Here is an 18,405-nt window from a genome sequence, read left to right as displayed (position 1 = left end):
GCCACCTAGACACCCTTTTTCAAGTTGCAGGTGCAGGTACAGGAACCCGACGCACACACGATTTTTGGAACTGACGGAAGACACAGACACAGACCCAGTATCAAAATTTGGTCTCGGTTTACAAGGACCAGGGCGTGGCACCTTGGTCCACAAATTTTTGTAGTTTTATGTGGCAATTCTGCATCTCGGGCCCTCAGGATCCTAGATCCAAAGTTCCAGCTTTCTATCCTGACAGGGACCAGGGCGTGGCACCCTGGTCCTGCCCAGTTTATCCTAATTTTCAGCAACAGGTGCACCCCTGAATTCATTTTCCATTTCTTCTTTCAATATCTCAATTCCAGTTCAGACAGAATCTACATTTTCAGTTTATGTGTGCTTCATTTCTCATCTCTTAGCATAGTTGATTGTGGCATTACATTTTGCACATCTACTCTTCATTACAACAAAGGAATAGAAACCCTAAGAGATATTCCTTCACTCTTTGTTCTCTACAAGAAGTAGTCAAAGTGAGATATCTCCCTAGGCTCTTTCGTATTCCATTGTGTGTACATGAGAGTGGGATTAGGTCTTGAAGCTACTTGGTTCCATTTTTATGCTCCACAAGATATTTTACTTGAGATTGAATATTTCACTTGGGATCAACATACTAAATTTGATTATGTTGAGAAGAAACACATGTATCAAGAAGATAGCTCTATTTTTGTTGTACTTGATAGTATGCTTGAGCTTCAAAAACATATATTTTATGTGCATGAGGAAGAGCTTCACTATGAATGTCAATAGACATATATGACATTCTTTTTATCACCATGTGAGGTGGAAAAATTCTCTTTCTATTTCAACTCATACCATGAGGAGCTTAGCTATTACAACAGTAATGCACCTTTATGCATGTAAAATATGTTTTCCTCTGCAAAGAGCGAGTCTTTTGATTCTAACCTACTTCCAAAAAAAATCCTTGTTGCTATATGTATGTTTAATACATCATTGGGTAGAAAGGTTCAATGGCTACAATTGGGAGATGAAGGAAATTATGGTATGAGAGAAATCAACTCCTTTAGAAGGTTTGTCTTTGATAGAGGCAAATATAATAACAGTATTCATGTTTATAAATTCATATAAATATTAGTTTATTTGTTTTTTATTTCTAAGAAATATTATTACACACTCTATATTCTCAATAGGTGGATATATGATCTAGGTTTTTGTTATTTTCGTCTACGTGCTTTTGCACAAGTCCAATTATGTTATGTTTTGAAGCAAGCCATTACAAATTTTGTTACGCCCCTATGTCTCTATGCTTAATGGATATCTACGACTTCTTGATTCCCATGTTTAATAGGAAAACATTTTGTAAAATTCGCTAAAATGTTGACACTGTGTCTCCCTGATTTTTTTACTATTGATAATTAATCTAAGAAATATTTATGGTATTTTGGTTATTTGTGCTATTACATCATGGTTTTCCTATCTCCTACGTTATTTATTTACCCAAATGTTAAATATCTTGAAATTTGCTAATTTTTTGGGTCTTCTAATTTTCCATCTTGTAGAGTTCCAAATAGGTACTTCGAGTTCAAATTTGGTGAAAAATGAACAAAAATTGACCAAGTTATGGCCAATCAAAGCTTCTGATAGTTTTGAAAACAAAGTGGGGCCCTAATCAGGTTCCTAAAACCATTGGAACTACTAATTAGGTTCTTGGGACCGTTAGAACCACCGGTTAGTTCCTGTTCTTATTCCCTGCAAGAGCATTGACCTAGTTCTTAATGAGGTTGTGACCGCTGACAAGGCTAGAATGGGCAATGCATGTATATTTTTAAGGGCCATCTTGTTGAAGGGCTTGATGGGTGCTCCCAATTTCAGTTTAGTTTCTTTTTTAAGAAAATTTGGCAAAGTATGGAGAGGTCAAAGGTTTTTGTGGTTTTTAGAACTACTAGAACAATCAATCGATCATCAAATTCATAGTTGACCCCTGATCATTGACTATGAGGATTTCAAGGGAAACTAGTTTTGCAAGCATTTACAATTGAACAGTCAAGATTGGGAGGTGCAATTACTAGTTAAGGTCTCACATGAATCTAATGAGGTCCGAATTTGGCTAAAGTAAATTTTTTAGGTAGATGGAGCCCAACTTCTCGCATGTTCTAATGCTGATGGGATTTTCACATGGAAAAGAAAGTGACAAAATCAATGTTGTCAAGAGTTTTGATTGTTCATGGAATCAACAAAACCCCCAAATTGTTTTAGTTTATCCCTCCTTTATCAAAGTAGCCAAAGGAAAAAGAACTAAGGGATTTGAGAGTTCCTTCTATTCCCGAAATTGATAAAACTTATTGATCATCCAAAGTTGAGTGAATCATCCACAATGGAGTGATCATTCAAAGTTGAGTGATAATTTGAAGTTGAGAAGGATTTTCCTTCATTTGAGAGTTAATTTTTAGTTCTAGCTTGCATGATTTGAAAAGCCCATGAGGCTAAGCATTGTAAGTTCTAAATATTTTGTTTCATTAATAGAAAAAAGTATATATATTTCTGTTCTTGCAATTTCTTTGTTGTGCTATGCATGAATATTGGGTGGAGTAACCCTTTATCAAGTGTAACAAAGCATGTGTTTGGGTGTGTAAGGGGAGTCCCCTACATTATCGTATCATAGCCAATGTTCTTGAGAGTGTAGATACAGCGTTGAGCGTGAGACAATCTGGCACCAAGATTTGTGGGTGGAGTGCATGAGTAGTGTTCTTGAGTGTGCAGACAAAGCACCAAACATGAGGCAGTCTTGCACCAAGATCTATGTTGTGAGTCGTTGCAGAGTAGTGTTCCTAACTGTGCAAACATTATGTCGAATGTGAGGCAATCTGGCACTAAGATTTGTGTGTGGAGTACTGTAATGCCCCGCCAGGAAACCCCTAAGGGTTTAAGTTAAAAACACTCAAATAGAGTGTAAATATTTTTATTTTTTTTAATAATATTTAAGAGTATTACTGATTAGTTACAACATTAAGATAATTTTGGAGTTATCTAAAACTAGATAACACAGCGAAAGGCTAAACGGACCTAAGGAGTTTCCCGACACGATTACGTACCTTACACCTAACTCAACTTGCGTCAATTGATCCAATAAGATGGATAACTTAATTACGGGATAATGCATAAGACATGATTATATATATGCTCAATGAATTGACGTCTTAGAATTTTAGGAAGTGTTCATTTATTTTGGGTGGATAGGAGGCCATTGTGAGGTTATTTACTCAATGCACTTTAAAACATAATTAAACTAAGAGGCCACCCATAAGGTTCAATATGACTAATATCACGAAGTACATTCATTTGGTTTTAAGATAACCACCCACATTTGATATCTTTCTTAAATATTAAAAGTATGGTTGATAAGATGAGATTCGTTCATTAAGAATTAAACCTCCATTAATAGAGTGAGGTTCCTTCATTTGATTTTAAGCATAACCAACTTATGAGTCGTAGTTCTTTTATGAAGGATAAAATGTAAGTAACCATACAATTCATTCATTGAAGTCTTAATAATGCTAATAGATGGACTAAACTCATTAGGGTGAAAATGTATTAGGACACATGAGTTCATCCTTTAAATTAAAATATAGTTAGCGAGATGAAATTCATCATTACAGGATTAAAATGAAAGTTCATAGTGACGTTCTTCCATTAGGATTAAAATATAATTATCTTATTGCATGCCACTCTTTTTAGTAAAATGAAGTTAATATGAGAAGATACATTTACTAAGATTAAGATATAAACAACTAATTGAAACCTTCCCCTTTTAGTTCAATTTTAGCTAATCATAAAGAAATTCATTTAATAGGGTTATAACATGGATAACTAGTTGAGTTCACCCCATTTTCAAGTTAATTTTGGTAAGGATTATTTGTTATGATTACAACATAAATAACTAAATAAATTTTATCCAATATAGTGAAATATAATTAACATGGCGATACTCATTTACTAAGATAAGGAGGTAAATACCTATATGATGTTCATCCTTTAGATTTCACATTTAGAAATTATGACATTAATTCAAACTTTGTTACCCATTCACATTCGTTCGATTTACAAGCTTTATAACAAGTTAATCCAAAAATGGTAACCTAACAAGATTCTTTCCACTATTACTACTTCTAATTAACATAGACAAGATATTTTTCCATAATCATAATTACAATGTTCTATGAACCTGATTACTACATTTATCAAGATGAATAATTTTATGCACTTTGATTTAGCTGCATTTAATTCTCGTTATACACATGCAAGATACAACCATACATGATAACTTAAAGTATGAAATAAAGGAAACTAAAACATCGCATAACACAGATATGATCTCGGAGTTCACCCCTAAAGGGCTGCATCTCCGGGTCTGCTCAACTGCAAGACCCCTCTGGCATTTAATATAGTTAAGATTACATAATTTACATGTCTTTTACATCTCTGCCCTTTAGGCGAACACATACACTATTCAACATCTACCTCGATTGATTATTACATAGTGATCCCTTTTAGAAGCAGGTCAAATTGAATCATAAAAGAAAAACAAACCTAGATTCTCTTGTTTGAGGGTACCCTAACTAGGGGCTTGACCGACTTATGACCAAACACTAGCTTATCAAATCTTACCATTAATGTCGATCAAGTTTACCATATCTTTTTAACCATTAATGTCGATCAAGTTTATGGATTTGATAAATTAACTTTTATTTAAAAATTCACATTAATCCACCATTAATACTTAGTCCATGTTAATAATATGTATTAGCCCGAGCATGACAAAATCAATATGAAATTAATAACTTGTACTAAAGTATGGGTTTACTAAGTGTCGATTATCCAAAATCCAAATATTATTTAATAATTTGGAGTTAAATAATATAAGAGAAACTAAATTTAAATCTCTTAAACTAAATTTAAATTCAACTATTAATTTGATTTTTTTCATTTTTTTATTTTCCTTTCTTTTCTATATATTATATATATATATATAAATTCTTTTTTTTAAAAACAATTTATATATAATAAAAAATATAAATAAATAATAAAAAAAAACTTTTTTTTTAATTTTCAAAAAAGAAAAGGGAAGGTACCCACGTGGACACCCACGTGGGCCCCCCCCTTGGCAACCCAAGCTACCATTGGTAGCGCTGCTACCAAATGGTAGCAGGCCGCTACCCCTGGTAGCGCTGCTACCATTTGGTAGCAATTCGCTACCTCTGGTAGCGCTGCTACCAACTGGTAGCAGTTGCTACCGACTGCCTCCCAGCCATGGGATGGTAATGAAGTTTTATTTTCTTTTTTTTTTTTTCTTTTTTTTTTAAAACAAATAACAATTACAAGCCAAAACAAAACTGCCAAAATGTGCAGTCAAAGAAAATCTTCCCAGTCATGAAATACCCTCATAAAAATTATTTTTTTTAACTCATTGAATATATATTTTTTATAAAATAGTATATGCAAGTATTGATAAAAAGGTAAGAACTCCCCAAAACAGTTCACACAGTCTGAAACACAAACTTAAAACATTTTCCAGCAATCCCCCATTTTTCTTTGAAAGAAAATCACAGTCCATTTATTTTCTTTTTCCAGAATGTCAAGGGTTTCAAAACAATAGAAGAAATTGTTGAATAACCCACCCATTAAGAAAATCTTTGGCACAAGGAAACTCACCTCTCTCACAAAGATCCAACAAAGCTACCCTTTTACAAATTTCTACAATAAAACTCACTCATGGACAACAATGGTGAATCTGAAAACCGAACTTGCAAGAAAACCATACAAGCCCCCTTTTTTTTGGTTAAAAACAACTTCAAACAAATCGATAAAAGAGATTCCTACCTCAACAAGCTTTCCTGGAAGGATTGTTGATGATGAGCCCCCAAATCTGCTGCTGTAAAACTCCATCTTTTCCAAAATCTCCAATCTCCCTTCCAAAACCATTTTTTTTTTCCAAAAAGATGACCCCAGGAAAGAACCCCCAAAAATATTTCAAAAACTAGGTTAAATGAGAAACCCCCTTTTTTTGACCTAATTTTCAATTTCGAATTTAGGCATTTTTTTTTTTTTAAAATAAAAGTAAATCAAAATGGAAATCATTTCTTTTCACTATTCAAAACATCTTTCGCTTTTCTAATTAAAATTAAATGCCTCTATTTCTTATTTAATTCTAATTTTAATTTCTCCATATTACTTTAGCCAACATTTATATTTTGAACTATTAACAAGGTTAAGATATTTAAATTAATTTAAATTTCAAAAATAATCCTTTATACTATATCAACTTTTTTTTAAAAAGAATAATTTCCTTTAAATAATAAATTTTACCCTTTCTCTTCCAAAATGCGAAAATGATTAATTTATTTCTATTTCCCAATGACTTTAAATCTTTCCTTTCTAAAACGCATAACTCATTGAATTTCGTTATTATAAAAATTAACTATTAAACTAACTCGCTATAACCTAATAAAGTGACCTTTTTAATAAATGACTAATCTTATGAAGGAGATCTATTTATTCTAATTTTCCCAACTACAAATGCGTAAATGAGCACATTAAACCAAGTTAAATACTTTAAGCTTGCTACAATTCTAATTAAAGCGATCTCTTTTTAAATTAACGATTATTCATATAAAAGAAACTACCTATTTTAAATTTCTAAATTACTAATGCGTACATCCTCACATTAAATTGGATTAAATACTTAGGATAGCAAACTCCACTTACCCTGCACAAGGCACGCAAATCGAGGAAGTCCACCAAATCACACGACATGCAACCCAATGAAAAGAAAGCCCCACAAACCACACACGATGCTCACCTGGCCATGACTAAGGCAAAACGAGAGCTTTATGATCCCCCAAATCCGAATTCTGAGGATGAAGGAGGTATACTCAACCCTGCAAATCCCAAAGAAGATGAACCTCGCCCTAGGCGGTGTTGTACCTGCAATCTCCTGCACCCATGAATCACGCAAGCATACATATACATATACATATTCAATGAAGGCGTTAGCTCGAGATTTATCACAAGAGTTAGGAAACAATTACATTTACACAAGAATCGATGCAAAAGCACAATAATAGGTATGCACAATTATTTATATCATCTAAACTACACATTGCATCACGGTTAACCTACCATTCAAGAATGCCACATAGGAAGTCAATCAAGGTCAAACAGGTTTTACAAGTCCGACTAGGGTAGGGGCATTACAAGTACATTTTAGAGCTAATGTTCCTGAGCGTACAAACAGAGTGTTGAATGTGAAGTAGTCTTGCACTAGAATTTGTGGTGGAGTGTGTGTATGAGCAGGTTGTGAGAGGAGCTATGTAGAGAATTGATGAAGCAAGTTTGATTGTGTGTATAAATAGATCGTCGAATGTGAAGCAATTTACACAAGGACTTAAGAGTTGAGAATTCGAGAAGTGAAGATGGAAAAGAGGAAGAAGAAAATAACACTTGTCTTTGGATGGATTATGAGGTTTCATATACTTTTGAGAAGAAAGGAAATTAAGAAATAAAATGATAGAGATGCAATGACAATTGGATGATATAAGAGTAAAGATTGAAAAGATGCCACAAAAGAGAAAAGTAGTTAAGAAAAGGTGTAGGTAATTTTCTTTCTAATGATGTTTTGATTGAAGGAAGTAAAGAAGATGTAGCAGAGAGGCTACAATAGAGGACATGGGAGGTCTTATGTTTGATCGAGATGAAGAAGAGTTTGCAACAAAGACATGTCTATTGAAAGGCATTGAGAATTAGATCAAGGAGGTTGCTATAGAGATGAAGATGATGGACTTTGAGGGTCCCTTGTTTGTTGAGAAAATCAACAAAGATGAGGAGATCAAAAGAACCAATAGCTTCTTAGAAGTTGAACTTGGGAAGAATGAAGACCTTGTAGCAAAGACAAGTCTTTGCAAAGGGTTGAAAATGTTGACAATAGAAGAGAAAGGTAAAGAAAGAGTTGCGGTAGAAATAGAAGTAGAATGGCTTGCATCAATTGAAGATAAGGGAGCAAAGAGATTGCAGTAATAGGTGGTGTTGCAATAGATGAAGATGTGGCAAAAGTAAAATATCCTTTGAAAAGCATGAGGATGATGTAGAGCATGGAGCAACCAAACATTGAGAGGTTGGTTGTAAAGCAAGAGGATGCTAGAGAAGTGTATGTTGAAGTGGTGAGTGCAACGGAGATTGTAGAGTGCATTCATTGGAGGTGGCTAAATTTGGATGGGTCAAAACCCACAAAGAATAGAATAAAAATAAATGCAAGCATTTATAGGTCTCCACATTCTTTAGAAAGTGTCCAAAGAGATATAGATGGTTGAAATCATTTAATATTTGTAACCTGTCTAAAGGCTAATATAATTTTCATAAGTGGACACATACTTCTATTATTATAATGCAAAATCAAGATAATCCCCAACTTGGCATGAATTTGAGGAAGATGAAGAGTCATAATGAAGTGGATTGGACTAGACACCTTTCCAAGCACCCACTTTGGGAATTTCAACAATCATCTCCTTAGGCACCCTTTTGAATCGGTTGAAGAGACATTTATTGCCTACGAAGGAACCTAAACTTCAAAGTGATGAATAATTATAGAGCATCATAGCTAAGGACCTAGAAATTGAAAACATGGCTAATCTAAGTAAGGAAATTCATTAGTTGAATGACATAATATGATAATTTCGATTGATTAGTTTATTTTTGTATGCATGCAAACATTTCGATATGAAGTGTTAACTCGAGCCAGGAGTCTTGGATATTGCCACTATATTTAGTATATTATATTAATTTGTGTATTTTTGTCTTTTAACTTGAGTTTCCAATGTCATTATTAATTGTCAGATACTAAAATATCAAACAATTAATCTTTTCAATTGACACTATATTTAGTATATTATATTAATTTGTGTTTTATTGTGTTCTATCTTGAAAATCCAATGTCACAATTGATTGTCAAAGATGCTAAAATATCAAACAATTAATCCTTTCGATTTTCCTTTTGTTCAACTTGACATATATTCAAAGTTTCAATATATATGCACTGAAAAAAGAATGGTAACTCAGAGTACCTCATTTTCTACTCTCAAAAAATGACGAGTAACAGTCTCTCTCCTCACAACAAAGACAAAAATCTTTTGGAAAAGTTCACAAATTTTTACATCATGATTAAATTTGAGAATCGTGAGCTTTAATTAGCAGATATAAACCGCATGATTTAGACTGTACTGCAAATTTCAATGAAATTGAACATGTTTTACCAAAAAATGCTTTTGAGGCTTTCAACAGAACAAATAACCAGCTAATTTTCATTTTCCATTATTTCAAACACAATCATTTACACATCTCATACAAGATGTGTATCCAAAAAATTTATTACTGGCCAGGGCAGATGTGGGGCTTCACCAGCAAACAGTATATGCAAATAACAGACAATAAAGTTCAAATTCTACATCTCATAGAGAATAAGCAAGGAGGATGGAAAGGTCAAAAGAAATCTGCCAATCAACCCTTTTTCAACTTCCCACCTGAAAGCAGCCACTGAATTCTGCTTCAATATCACAATTTCTTCACAAATTCAGTGGTCTACTTAACAACTTCTAGTGGGCATTCTAGAAAATCTCAACCTATCAAAAGAATTTTAAAGGAATCAATAATCTATGCAGGCTATGAAGGTAAACCTAAAACCCACTAATTTTGGGTGTCAACCCTGTGCAGCGTCCATCTCCTCAAAATATACCATTCCTTTTAATCCAAAAAATATCATGTGCAGATTTCAAGTTCTGGATGATAATGCTTTGACTGTTAATAACACTGTCCTGAAAGTTAAGAAGATCGTAACTTTGGCCTGTTGAGACACCCATACAATCTTTGTAGAACCTCTTGAGATACCCAATATACTCTCATCGGATAAATGAATTTGAATCCGACTTTATTTGGTACATACATAGCCCTAAACATGACTTCTCCCACAAGTAACAGTATAATGCACACGGAGTGCTATCCCTTTTGGAACTATACCATGTACTTATCCATCTAGAAAGAATGAGAAGATACAATCTATACATAAGTAATTGAACTCACATCTGGCTTGATCTGCCACAGAGAATTTAATAGATAACAGACAAGATGACCTCCATCTTATTTAGTATTAGGAGGTGGGTACAAATGTCCCAATGTATCCAAATCCCATCACAAAAAATGCTGCAGCTTGCAGGTAGAGATAGATGTAAAAGTGGTTCTTCCCAAATGCAAGATCATAAGATGCACAGAAGAAAAGAAAAACACCAGTCGCGAGTTCCAAGACATGCAGTCTGAAAAAATGCAAAAGCAAAGAAGTTTAGTCTTTGGATGCTCTGCAAATGCTCAAAACAACAAATAAATGGCCATCTAAAAACTCAATGTGAAATTAGATGCTACTCAAAGAGCAGAGCAAATACCTTTCTCCTATTCTTGAGCGACTTTTCTTGACCTGTTTTCCTGATTTATGCTTCAAGGCATCTCCAAGCTTCTCTGTTACAACCCACTCATTGACTCGGCCAGCTTCCAATAACCCAATGATAGTTCCTTTCGTGCGATGCAGAGACATCACATTTTCAAACAAGATCCAGAAAACAAGTAGATGTAGAGACCTGAAAATGCGAACATTATTGAGTTGTTTTACTCTGCTGGATGAAATTTTCTTTTCCAGTTTTGCCAATGACATGAGGAATTTGTCTTCTTAGTCCCATGTACAACAAAATTGATAAATACTTAGAAAGGGAGAAGAAGGCATTGAGGATGCATACCTGGGAGTGCTCACGGCATTGAGTAGAGTGATGATTGAAGGAATGTAAACAGCACCCCATTTTGGTATGGTGACTTCCGGAACTAGAACAGTTAAGGGAATAATAAAACAGTAAAAGGTGAATGTGACGATGTGGGCAACAATCTTCCTTACAAAGAAGAATGCATAAATAACGTGAAATTTCTTCCAAGCTGTAACTTTCTGCAAATTCAAGTAAATACAAACAGTATCAGTGATGATCAAATGCATTTCTTGACCCAAGTTATTCATTTTACAGGGTTTTGGAAAGTTTTGATTAATGCAATGAAAATGATGCAAGACTAGGAGGTAATATCTGACCTTGTTTCTGATGATCTCCATGACCATCTTTCTAAACAAATTTGCAGGGCCACAAGACCAGCGATGCTGCTGATAGCGGTAAGCCTTGAAGGTGCTAGGCAATTCATTCTTGACCTGTAAGAGTTTTCAAAATTTTGGTGCGAACAATGGATTACACTCCACAATAAGGTCCAAGTGGGAATAACAATGGCATCATTCTTAGCTAACCTATTATAATTTTATCAGAAATTAACATTTGGGCCTTCAAAGTAAAAACTCACAGAAAGATCGCCAATGAAAACAAACTTCCATCCCTTCAAACTTGCTCGAACAGCCAAATCCATATCTTCCACTGTTGTGCGGTCTTTCCAACCACCAGCTTCATTTAGAGCATGTATGCGCCAAACCCCAGCAGTTCCTACACGTATCATCCACAAGATTTAGTTTAATTAATTCGATCACTATCCTGCTCAAGTCAAATTTCTTCCTAGACCTAAAACTCATTTTGTAACATACAAAACTGTTCACATGAACAAAAGCGGAATCATTCCCAGACAAATTATTCATATATTATAATTAATTGATTAATGGGGAGCCAGGAGCTCATTGTCAATGACCATCCAGGGAATTGAAGTGCAATAAATGCACCAGATTCTGGCTATCCATGCATATATGTTTATCTCATTGAAACCTAAAGATGTTAATGGCCATATTCACAAACGGCGAGCTATGTATTACCTAATCAAAGCATTGTAATCTCCTGACTATTCCTCGACTTTGTATGGCATAGTTTTGTTTCCATGAATTTTCCTTGACCCTTAACTGCTAAATATAAGATAACATAAAATTGCAGCATTCAACATCTATATACTTACCATTGAAGCCGAAGAAGGCATACGTAGAAGAACCCACTTCTTGCTCCACGGTGAAATGATAATCCAGAGACATTTCCTGCATCCTTGTCATCAAGCATTCATCCGCATTCACTGTAAAAGTCCCCCATCCAAATTAGCAGACACCCAAAACTGGAAAAGCCAATCCTAAAATCTTATTAAATCCAAGCCAATATAAGAAAATTTGTTCAGAATTGAGAGCATAGAAAGCCCTTGTCTGCAGTCGTTGCAAAAATCAACCCACACATACCGACACCAAAGCTTCACAATCCAATAATCCGCAACATCAGATCTAATCTAAGGAACCAAGAAATAATAAAACCCAGTCACAATTGGGCGCGAAGCAAACATTTGCCCCACATTAACTCAAACAACCCAATCCTCTCGAAGCAACTGTCTGTCAGCATTCGTTGCGAGAAGCCCTTACCACGTATACATATAGTCAAAATTTCACACATTTTAAGTAAATAATCAGAACTAATCAATATGCAGATCCATACGTTTTAAAAAACATTTGGAATTGGTTGCAGAGCAAGCGCCGTGTACCTATTCACTGCAAAAACCTCACCCCACGAACAGACACTCAACTTTACAGGTCATCTGGACTACATCATTAAATCCAATTAACAGCAGACCAAACAGACTCAATTCATAAATGGGTGCAAGGATAAACCTTTTTCCGCATTCACTACAGAAAATCCCAACCCACATAAACAGCCGACACATAAATCCCAACCCAAATTATCAGATCTAATAAAAAATCCAGACGCCTACTAGAAAATTATAAATTCAACACCGAACCAACTTCATCAATGCGCCACTGTCACAACTGGCCGCAGTGCATTGGTGAAGCTGCCTTGAATGCTATACTGTTCACCAGAGATCAATATCGCAGAAAGCAAGATCCCAAAATCAGAGGAAGCCCTGTTCAAAAATTAAATGTTACAACTTGTCTGCAACTTTCGGACGCCATTGTTAACTGGTTTGCTATCATTAAATGTTACTGTAGAAGTGGGACTGGCCTGTTCACAAAACTGGGTCCTTCCTAATACATCTAGATGATTTTACTCTTAATTTTTAAAATGCCCACCGACAGTTCAATATTCAATTATTTGACCACGTTGTTCAATAAAGACTTTAGCTTTAATGAGGGACCCTCTGATGAACGGACACATTTAACAGGAAACTTTGGAAAATGTACCTACTCGCTTATCGTGTCCCACATCGGAGCCACTCATTCCGCATCAAGGAAAGAATCCTTTGGATTCTGTTAATTCTTGGATGTGGACAACTCCTCATAATGGAAAAACTACTCCTTTGTCTTGTTGGGCAACTAAAAAGCTACAGTCCCCACATGGAAATGCTCACACACTTGTCAAGTGAATAATCTCCATATTGTGGTCTTGATGTAAATTTCTGATTGAAAAAGATTGCCACAAGCTCTCCGAGAGAAAAAAATTATCAGTATAGAATCTTTGAAGATGGCTAGTTAAACAAAGACCGATCAAGATAATCACCCAGATTACTGTAGCCTTAACAAAAAGTACCTGTAGCTAATTATGTGTACAAAACTCCCTGTCCTTAAAGAAGAGCACTAAGTGTTGCTTTTATTATAGGTACTAAATATAAAACATATGGAAAGGCTTTTCAAAGAATTGGGTTTTCCCAGGGACCCCACTGAGCTTAAATGCACATGGCTCATACATTTCATGGAGAACAACTCACTTACCTGTAGATAAAATTCTATGACAAATGAGTTGAATGTTTAGCTCTATGGATGGAATGGGAAATGGCTTTGTTTCCAATCCCTTGGAATGGGTTAAGATCACCCTTAATTGGTTTAGTGCTTACTGAGATACCCACGAGACCTACGGGCTGTGACTAGATCAATATGGCTCAATACCCAAGAGCCCTAGATTGGGTATCAGTAGAGTACCCCCTGTCATTAATGTAGTGCGTGTGTATTGATGAGAGTTCATGCGGAAATCTGTAACTGGTGGATTGCCTCTTTACTGAAAAAGATAACCCTAAAATCACATCATCAAGATGTGTGGTAGAAAGATTAATAGCTAATAATTAAGAAAGCCCAAAAAGGAAGCAGGAAATCAGGCAAACCAAAGGGCAGGTTGATGAATGTCGACCATTGATTTTGGGCAATATGATAAGATGATGACAAGGGTCTTCCCCAATAAACCGGCCTGCCCTACGCTGAGACACTGAAAGATTCACCTGAACTTGTCGGCTAACCATCCAGTTTCAGAAAATAACTAACCCAATGCGTTTAGAAAACTTGAGGTTAAGCAAAACGTTTTTCTGGTAACTGCTGTGATCATTCAAATGGGAAGCCCAACAAGACAAAGAAAAGGCAGATGCCTGGAAAAGTAAAGCCCTCTTGCGTAACGACTACAACACTACTCAACCTCAAGTCAACACCTCACCAAATAAGCGAGTAATACCTAAGCTAAACAAAACACAAAAGAAGAAAAAAATTGGAAGAGTCAATCTTGAACCCAATGAACCTAACACAGGATACAGCTGCATAACCATAAAAAATGGACAGTAGATCTTGGCAGAATGACTCCTTACCAAATTTCCAGCGGGCTTGAACCAAGGCCACTTCAGGATTGTGCATCAGGAAAGGAATTGATCTCCATAGGTAGTCTGGTTCCGGTTGGAAATCTGCGTCAAATATGGCTACATAATCACAATCCTTAACATAGTTCCTTTTCATCCCCTCCTTCAGAGCACCAGCCTTATAGCCATTCCTATTGTCTCGGACTTCATACTTAATGTTTATGCCTTTGCTAGCCCACCTTTGGCACTCCATCATCACCAAGTCCTGCAAAAATAAGAAAAATGCTTAATGCAACAGCTAGCAAAGGCTTAAACTTTACTCAATCAGTTCTCTGTCACTGACATTCCAAGATAACAGCATAGTTATACCCAGGTGTTAAACAATTAATGAGAGGCTAATACCCAAACTATTACATTCCAAGATGAATCATATTAGTCCCAAGAAGAAAAACACGCAATGAGAGGGTAACAGTTTTAACAATTCAATTGTAACCTAAGCCTCTCAGGTAAGGAACCGACTAAAAGAAGCCCAATGATTTTGCATAAACTGTCACTGCTGAGGGTGCCATGGAAGTGAATCCAAAGGATTTGCTTCCAACATTGTCTGTCGATTTCAGATTGCAAAGTGAGCAACAAAGGACACTAACTGATCTACTAAATGGCACTACATTAATTACAGTTATGTATCAAGACACCCAAAAACAATCATAGGAATTAATCAGAAGGTCTAAACTTTTTTATTGTCCTTTAACCAAATGCTGAAAAAATTGCTCCCAGAAGACAGACAAAAATTTCCCAGAGACCTTGATGGTTGGATCAGTTGAATCGTCCAGGACTTGGATTATGATGCGGTCCGAAGGCCATGAGAGGCCACAAGCTGCCCCAATGGAAAGTTGGTACACCTGCATCCATTTATTCAGTTAATCAGAAATGTAACCAGACATGTCTTTATATACTGCTCAATCCACTTAGCACATCTCAAATCCACTCGATTCACACACAAAAAACATATTTAGATACATAAACAGAATCCAAGCTGGAGATCTAGACCTCTTTTTCATTATACATAGGAATCTGCACTAGAACCATGGGATAAGCACTGTTCCCAAGCTCTATGTCATCCCTGATGGGCTCCCACTTATATTTTTTCTCAGGCCTCTTGCCAAACAATTTCACCAACACTATCACCACAGCCATATACACCCTCTCCACAAACAACATCACAGACATTGCCAAACAGATAACAACTGCAAATTTCAGCAGTGGAACAATAATGGGTGCTCTTATCTGTTCCCATATCAATCCAAGCTGCTCAGTCATGTCATCTCTGGCACCTTGAAAAGTCTCTGGAATGAGCCCGGAACTAGCCACCCGATCCATAGTCAGTAAATGTGCAGTCTAAATGTATCAGATTTCAAGAAACGTTCTCCGAGGCCGTATATATGATGCCACAAGTCTGGATCTAGGCACCAAGTACTAAAAGATCTCAGGATCTTATCATTCCCCTACAATCTCATGACAGAATGCGGAGAACAAATGCTCCATTATTTGGCCTGACAGTGGGATTTCAGCTATTGACAAGTGAATTCTGCAATGTGGGTGTTGCAGAACATGAAGCTCGAGTCAAATGTCTCCACCAGGAACAAGGAGATCTGCACTACCCTTTTGGGAAAGACAGCCGTTTGGCATGCACAACCTAGCCTTGAATCCTTCCAAATGTTGAACACTTCAATTGGGGACAAATCAACTATCTCCTGCTGTAATGCCTCTTGCTACCATGTGGGCATTACTTGTAGTAGTTGACCTTATTGCAATACACACACAATAATAAGTAAACCCAACATGAGCTACAGAGTCTGCAGAAGCAATACTATGGCGGCTTCTGCTTGCCCTACAGACTGCCTTGTACATTGCAGGACTAGTAGCCTTAAGTAGTGGGAGAGACACCAAATGCCTGCATTCACTGATGGTCTCCGGCCAACTGCTGTGATTACCCAAGCTAAGCTAACTAGCTTGATTTCTAAGATTGGCAGGGTGGCCTTAGATTCAACCAACCACCCCTGAATTTACTTTACTTTTTCCTAGTCAGGTCCAATTCATGTAAGAACTTGAAGGTGGTGGGTAAGGAGAGAGAAACAATGGAAAAAGAAATACAAAGCCCGAGAACAACATGGGTCCCCTTCTTTATCAGTGACAAGTCCCAACGCATTAAATTCCATATTTACAATCAAACACCACTGTAATCTATCTCATGGAAATCTAAAAACCAGGAGTTTGACATGATCACTACCAGTTTCTTGATTTTACAAACAAACAGGAATTATTACTTTATCCAAATTCATTAAGCAAAGCTCCTCTATAATTATTGCCAATGGATTCATTAGTAGTGATTAGGCTAAAAGCTAAGATAGTTCTATAATTACTCAGAATTAAAAAGTTGGAACTGGTTAAATTTATGATGTGAAAAGCATCAAATTTAATGTTTTTAAAAATGCCATTGAACTCCAATCAATGTAGACAATGTTGGTAGGAGGTTTTATGTGGGGAGTTCTAGTTTCATTGGAATTTTGAGCACATGGTCATGTTTTGTCTTTTATAGAGTGTTCTTGAGAGGATCCTATTTATTGTTCTAGGAATAAACTAAAGGTGATATAGGTTACTTGGAATTAAGAAAAGCACCAAATAGAGGTTCTAGTGAGTAGTTTAAAGATGAGAAGCTATGTAAAACGTTGCTTTTATTTATTAGAAACACTAAATTTGATTGAAGTGCAATAACATAAGCACTCAAGTGAAGTACAGGGAGTACCATTAATTTGAGCTCATTGCCCTAATTATTGTATTACCACTTCTAACTGTAGGCCATGTTGTAACTTCACCATTTTATATTTAGAATAGATGATGAAGTTCACTTTTATGATTTGGGTCAAAAGAAAGAGAGTTCTAATTAATAAAGCAAAAATGTTGTACTTGCAAAGATCTTAAGAATATCATGTTGGCAAATTATTTTGATTTAACTATTTTCTTTTTTAATAGTTGTATCAATAGTATTTAGGTTTAAATTCGATAGTTTTTAGTTATATTTAAATATTTTTATTATGAAATATAACTAGTGTACTTATATTTAAAAAATATATGTAAAACATGTCAAGAGATATCTTATGTAAAATAAATGTTCTCCTCAAATACTAAACATCAAGAATACAAATCCATTAAAGTTCTGCATGCAAAAAGTTGTGAATCTAGTTGGAGACAAGTGGCAAGGGTTCTATTTTATTTGGAGTAATCAAATAACACCTCCACAAAAGCTTAAACATGGCATATTTCTTGCATTTAGGTATGAAAGGTTAAAGTAATATAAGAGATGAATAATCTTTTATGTCATTGTTTGAATATTATTTGATTTAATTTCCAATAATAGTATAAGTGATAGAAGAGTTGTTGAAATGAAAGTTAAATAGATTAGGTTTTTTGGATGGGTTTTTGAATTTGAGTTTTAATGGGACACCTTATGACAACATGAGCTAGTGTGGTTCTTTGGGATTCTTCAAGTGCATTATTCGTGGTGGATCTTTTTTTTGCAAATGCAAATAATAACAAAATAGAATGGAGATTGATGACTAAAAAAATTCTCTTGTGGTTTTTAGGTTGTAAAAGATTGATTGTGGAAGGTGATTCCTCGATGTTAGGGTTAAGTGTCGTTAACCTTGTGAATCTAAGTGAGCACTATATTTATTTAATATTGTAATATGTTGTAATTGTAGGGCCACATGAAAAGGGGTCTCCCACTTAGGAGGAATA

At 35.5% G+C, this 18,405-nt stretch overlaps 1 protein-coding gene across 1 annotated transcript; it reads right to left on the bottom strand.

Annotated features, from left to right (window-relative positions):
- Positions 1-9,323: 9,323 nt before the first annotated feature.
- LOC131027670 (glucomannan 4-beta-mannosyltransferase 9) lies at positions 9,324-16,990 on the bottom strand. The gene is made up of 9 exons (XM_057957750.2): positions 15,658-16,990; positions 15,411-15,509; positions 14,620-14,872; positions 12,016-12,126; positions 11,422-11,558; positions 11,162-11,275; positions 10,824-11,023; positions 10,476-10,667; positions 9,324-10,349 (listed from the first exon to the last, which is right to left on the bottom strand). Exons 1-9 carry the CDS (start codon positions 15,985-15,987, stop codon positions 10,187-10,189), a joined length of 1,599 nt encoding a protein of 532 aa, XP_057813733.1. The 5' UTR covers positions 15,988-16,990; the 3' UTR covers positions 9,324-10,186.
- Between the last annotated feature and the right edge of the window lie 1,415 nt (positions 16,991-18,405).

Source organism: Cryptomeria japonica, chromosome 8, assembly GCF_030272615.1.
Source record: "Cryptomeria japonica chromosome 8, Sugi_1.0, whole genome shotgun sequence".
NCBI lineage: Eukaryota > Viridiplantae > Streptophyta > Pinopsida > Cupressales > Cupressaceae > Cryptomeria > Cryptomeria japonica.
The sequence above is the reverse complement of the archived record's forward strand: the minus strand, read 5'-3'. Positions and strand labels throughout refer to the sequence as shown.

Excerpts from the sequence above, each read along its gene's own strand:
- LOC131027670 (XM_057957750.2), bottom strand. The coding sequence starts at position 15,987 with ATGGATCGGGTGGCTAGTTCCGGGCTCATTCCAGAGACTTTTCAAGGT. Across the intron at positions 14,873-15,410 it reads CAACTGATCCAACCATCAAG|GACTTGGTGATGATGGAGTG; the intron begins GTCTCTGGGAAA and ends TTATTTTTGCAG. Across the intron at positions 12,127-14,619 it reads TCAAGCCCGCTGGAAATTTG|TGAATGCGGATGAATGCTTG; the intron begins GTAAGGAGTCAT and ends GGACTTTTACAG.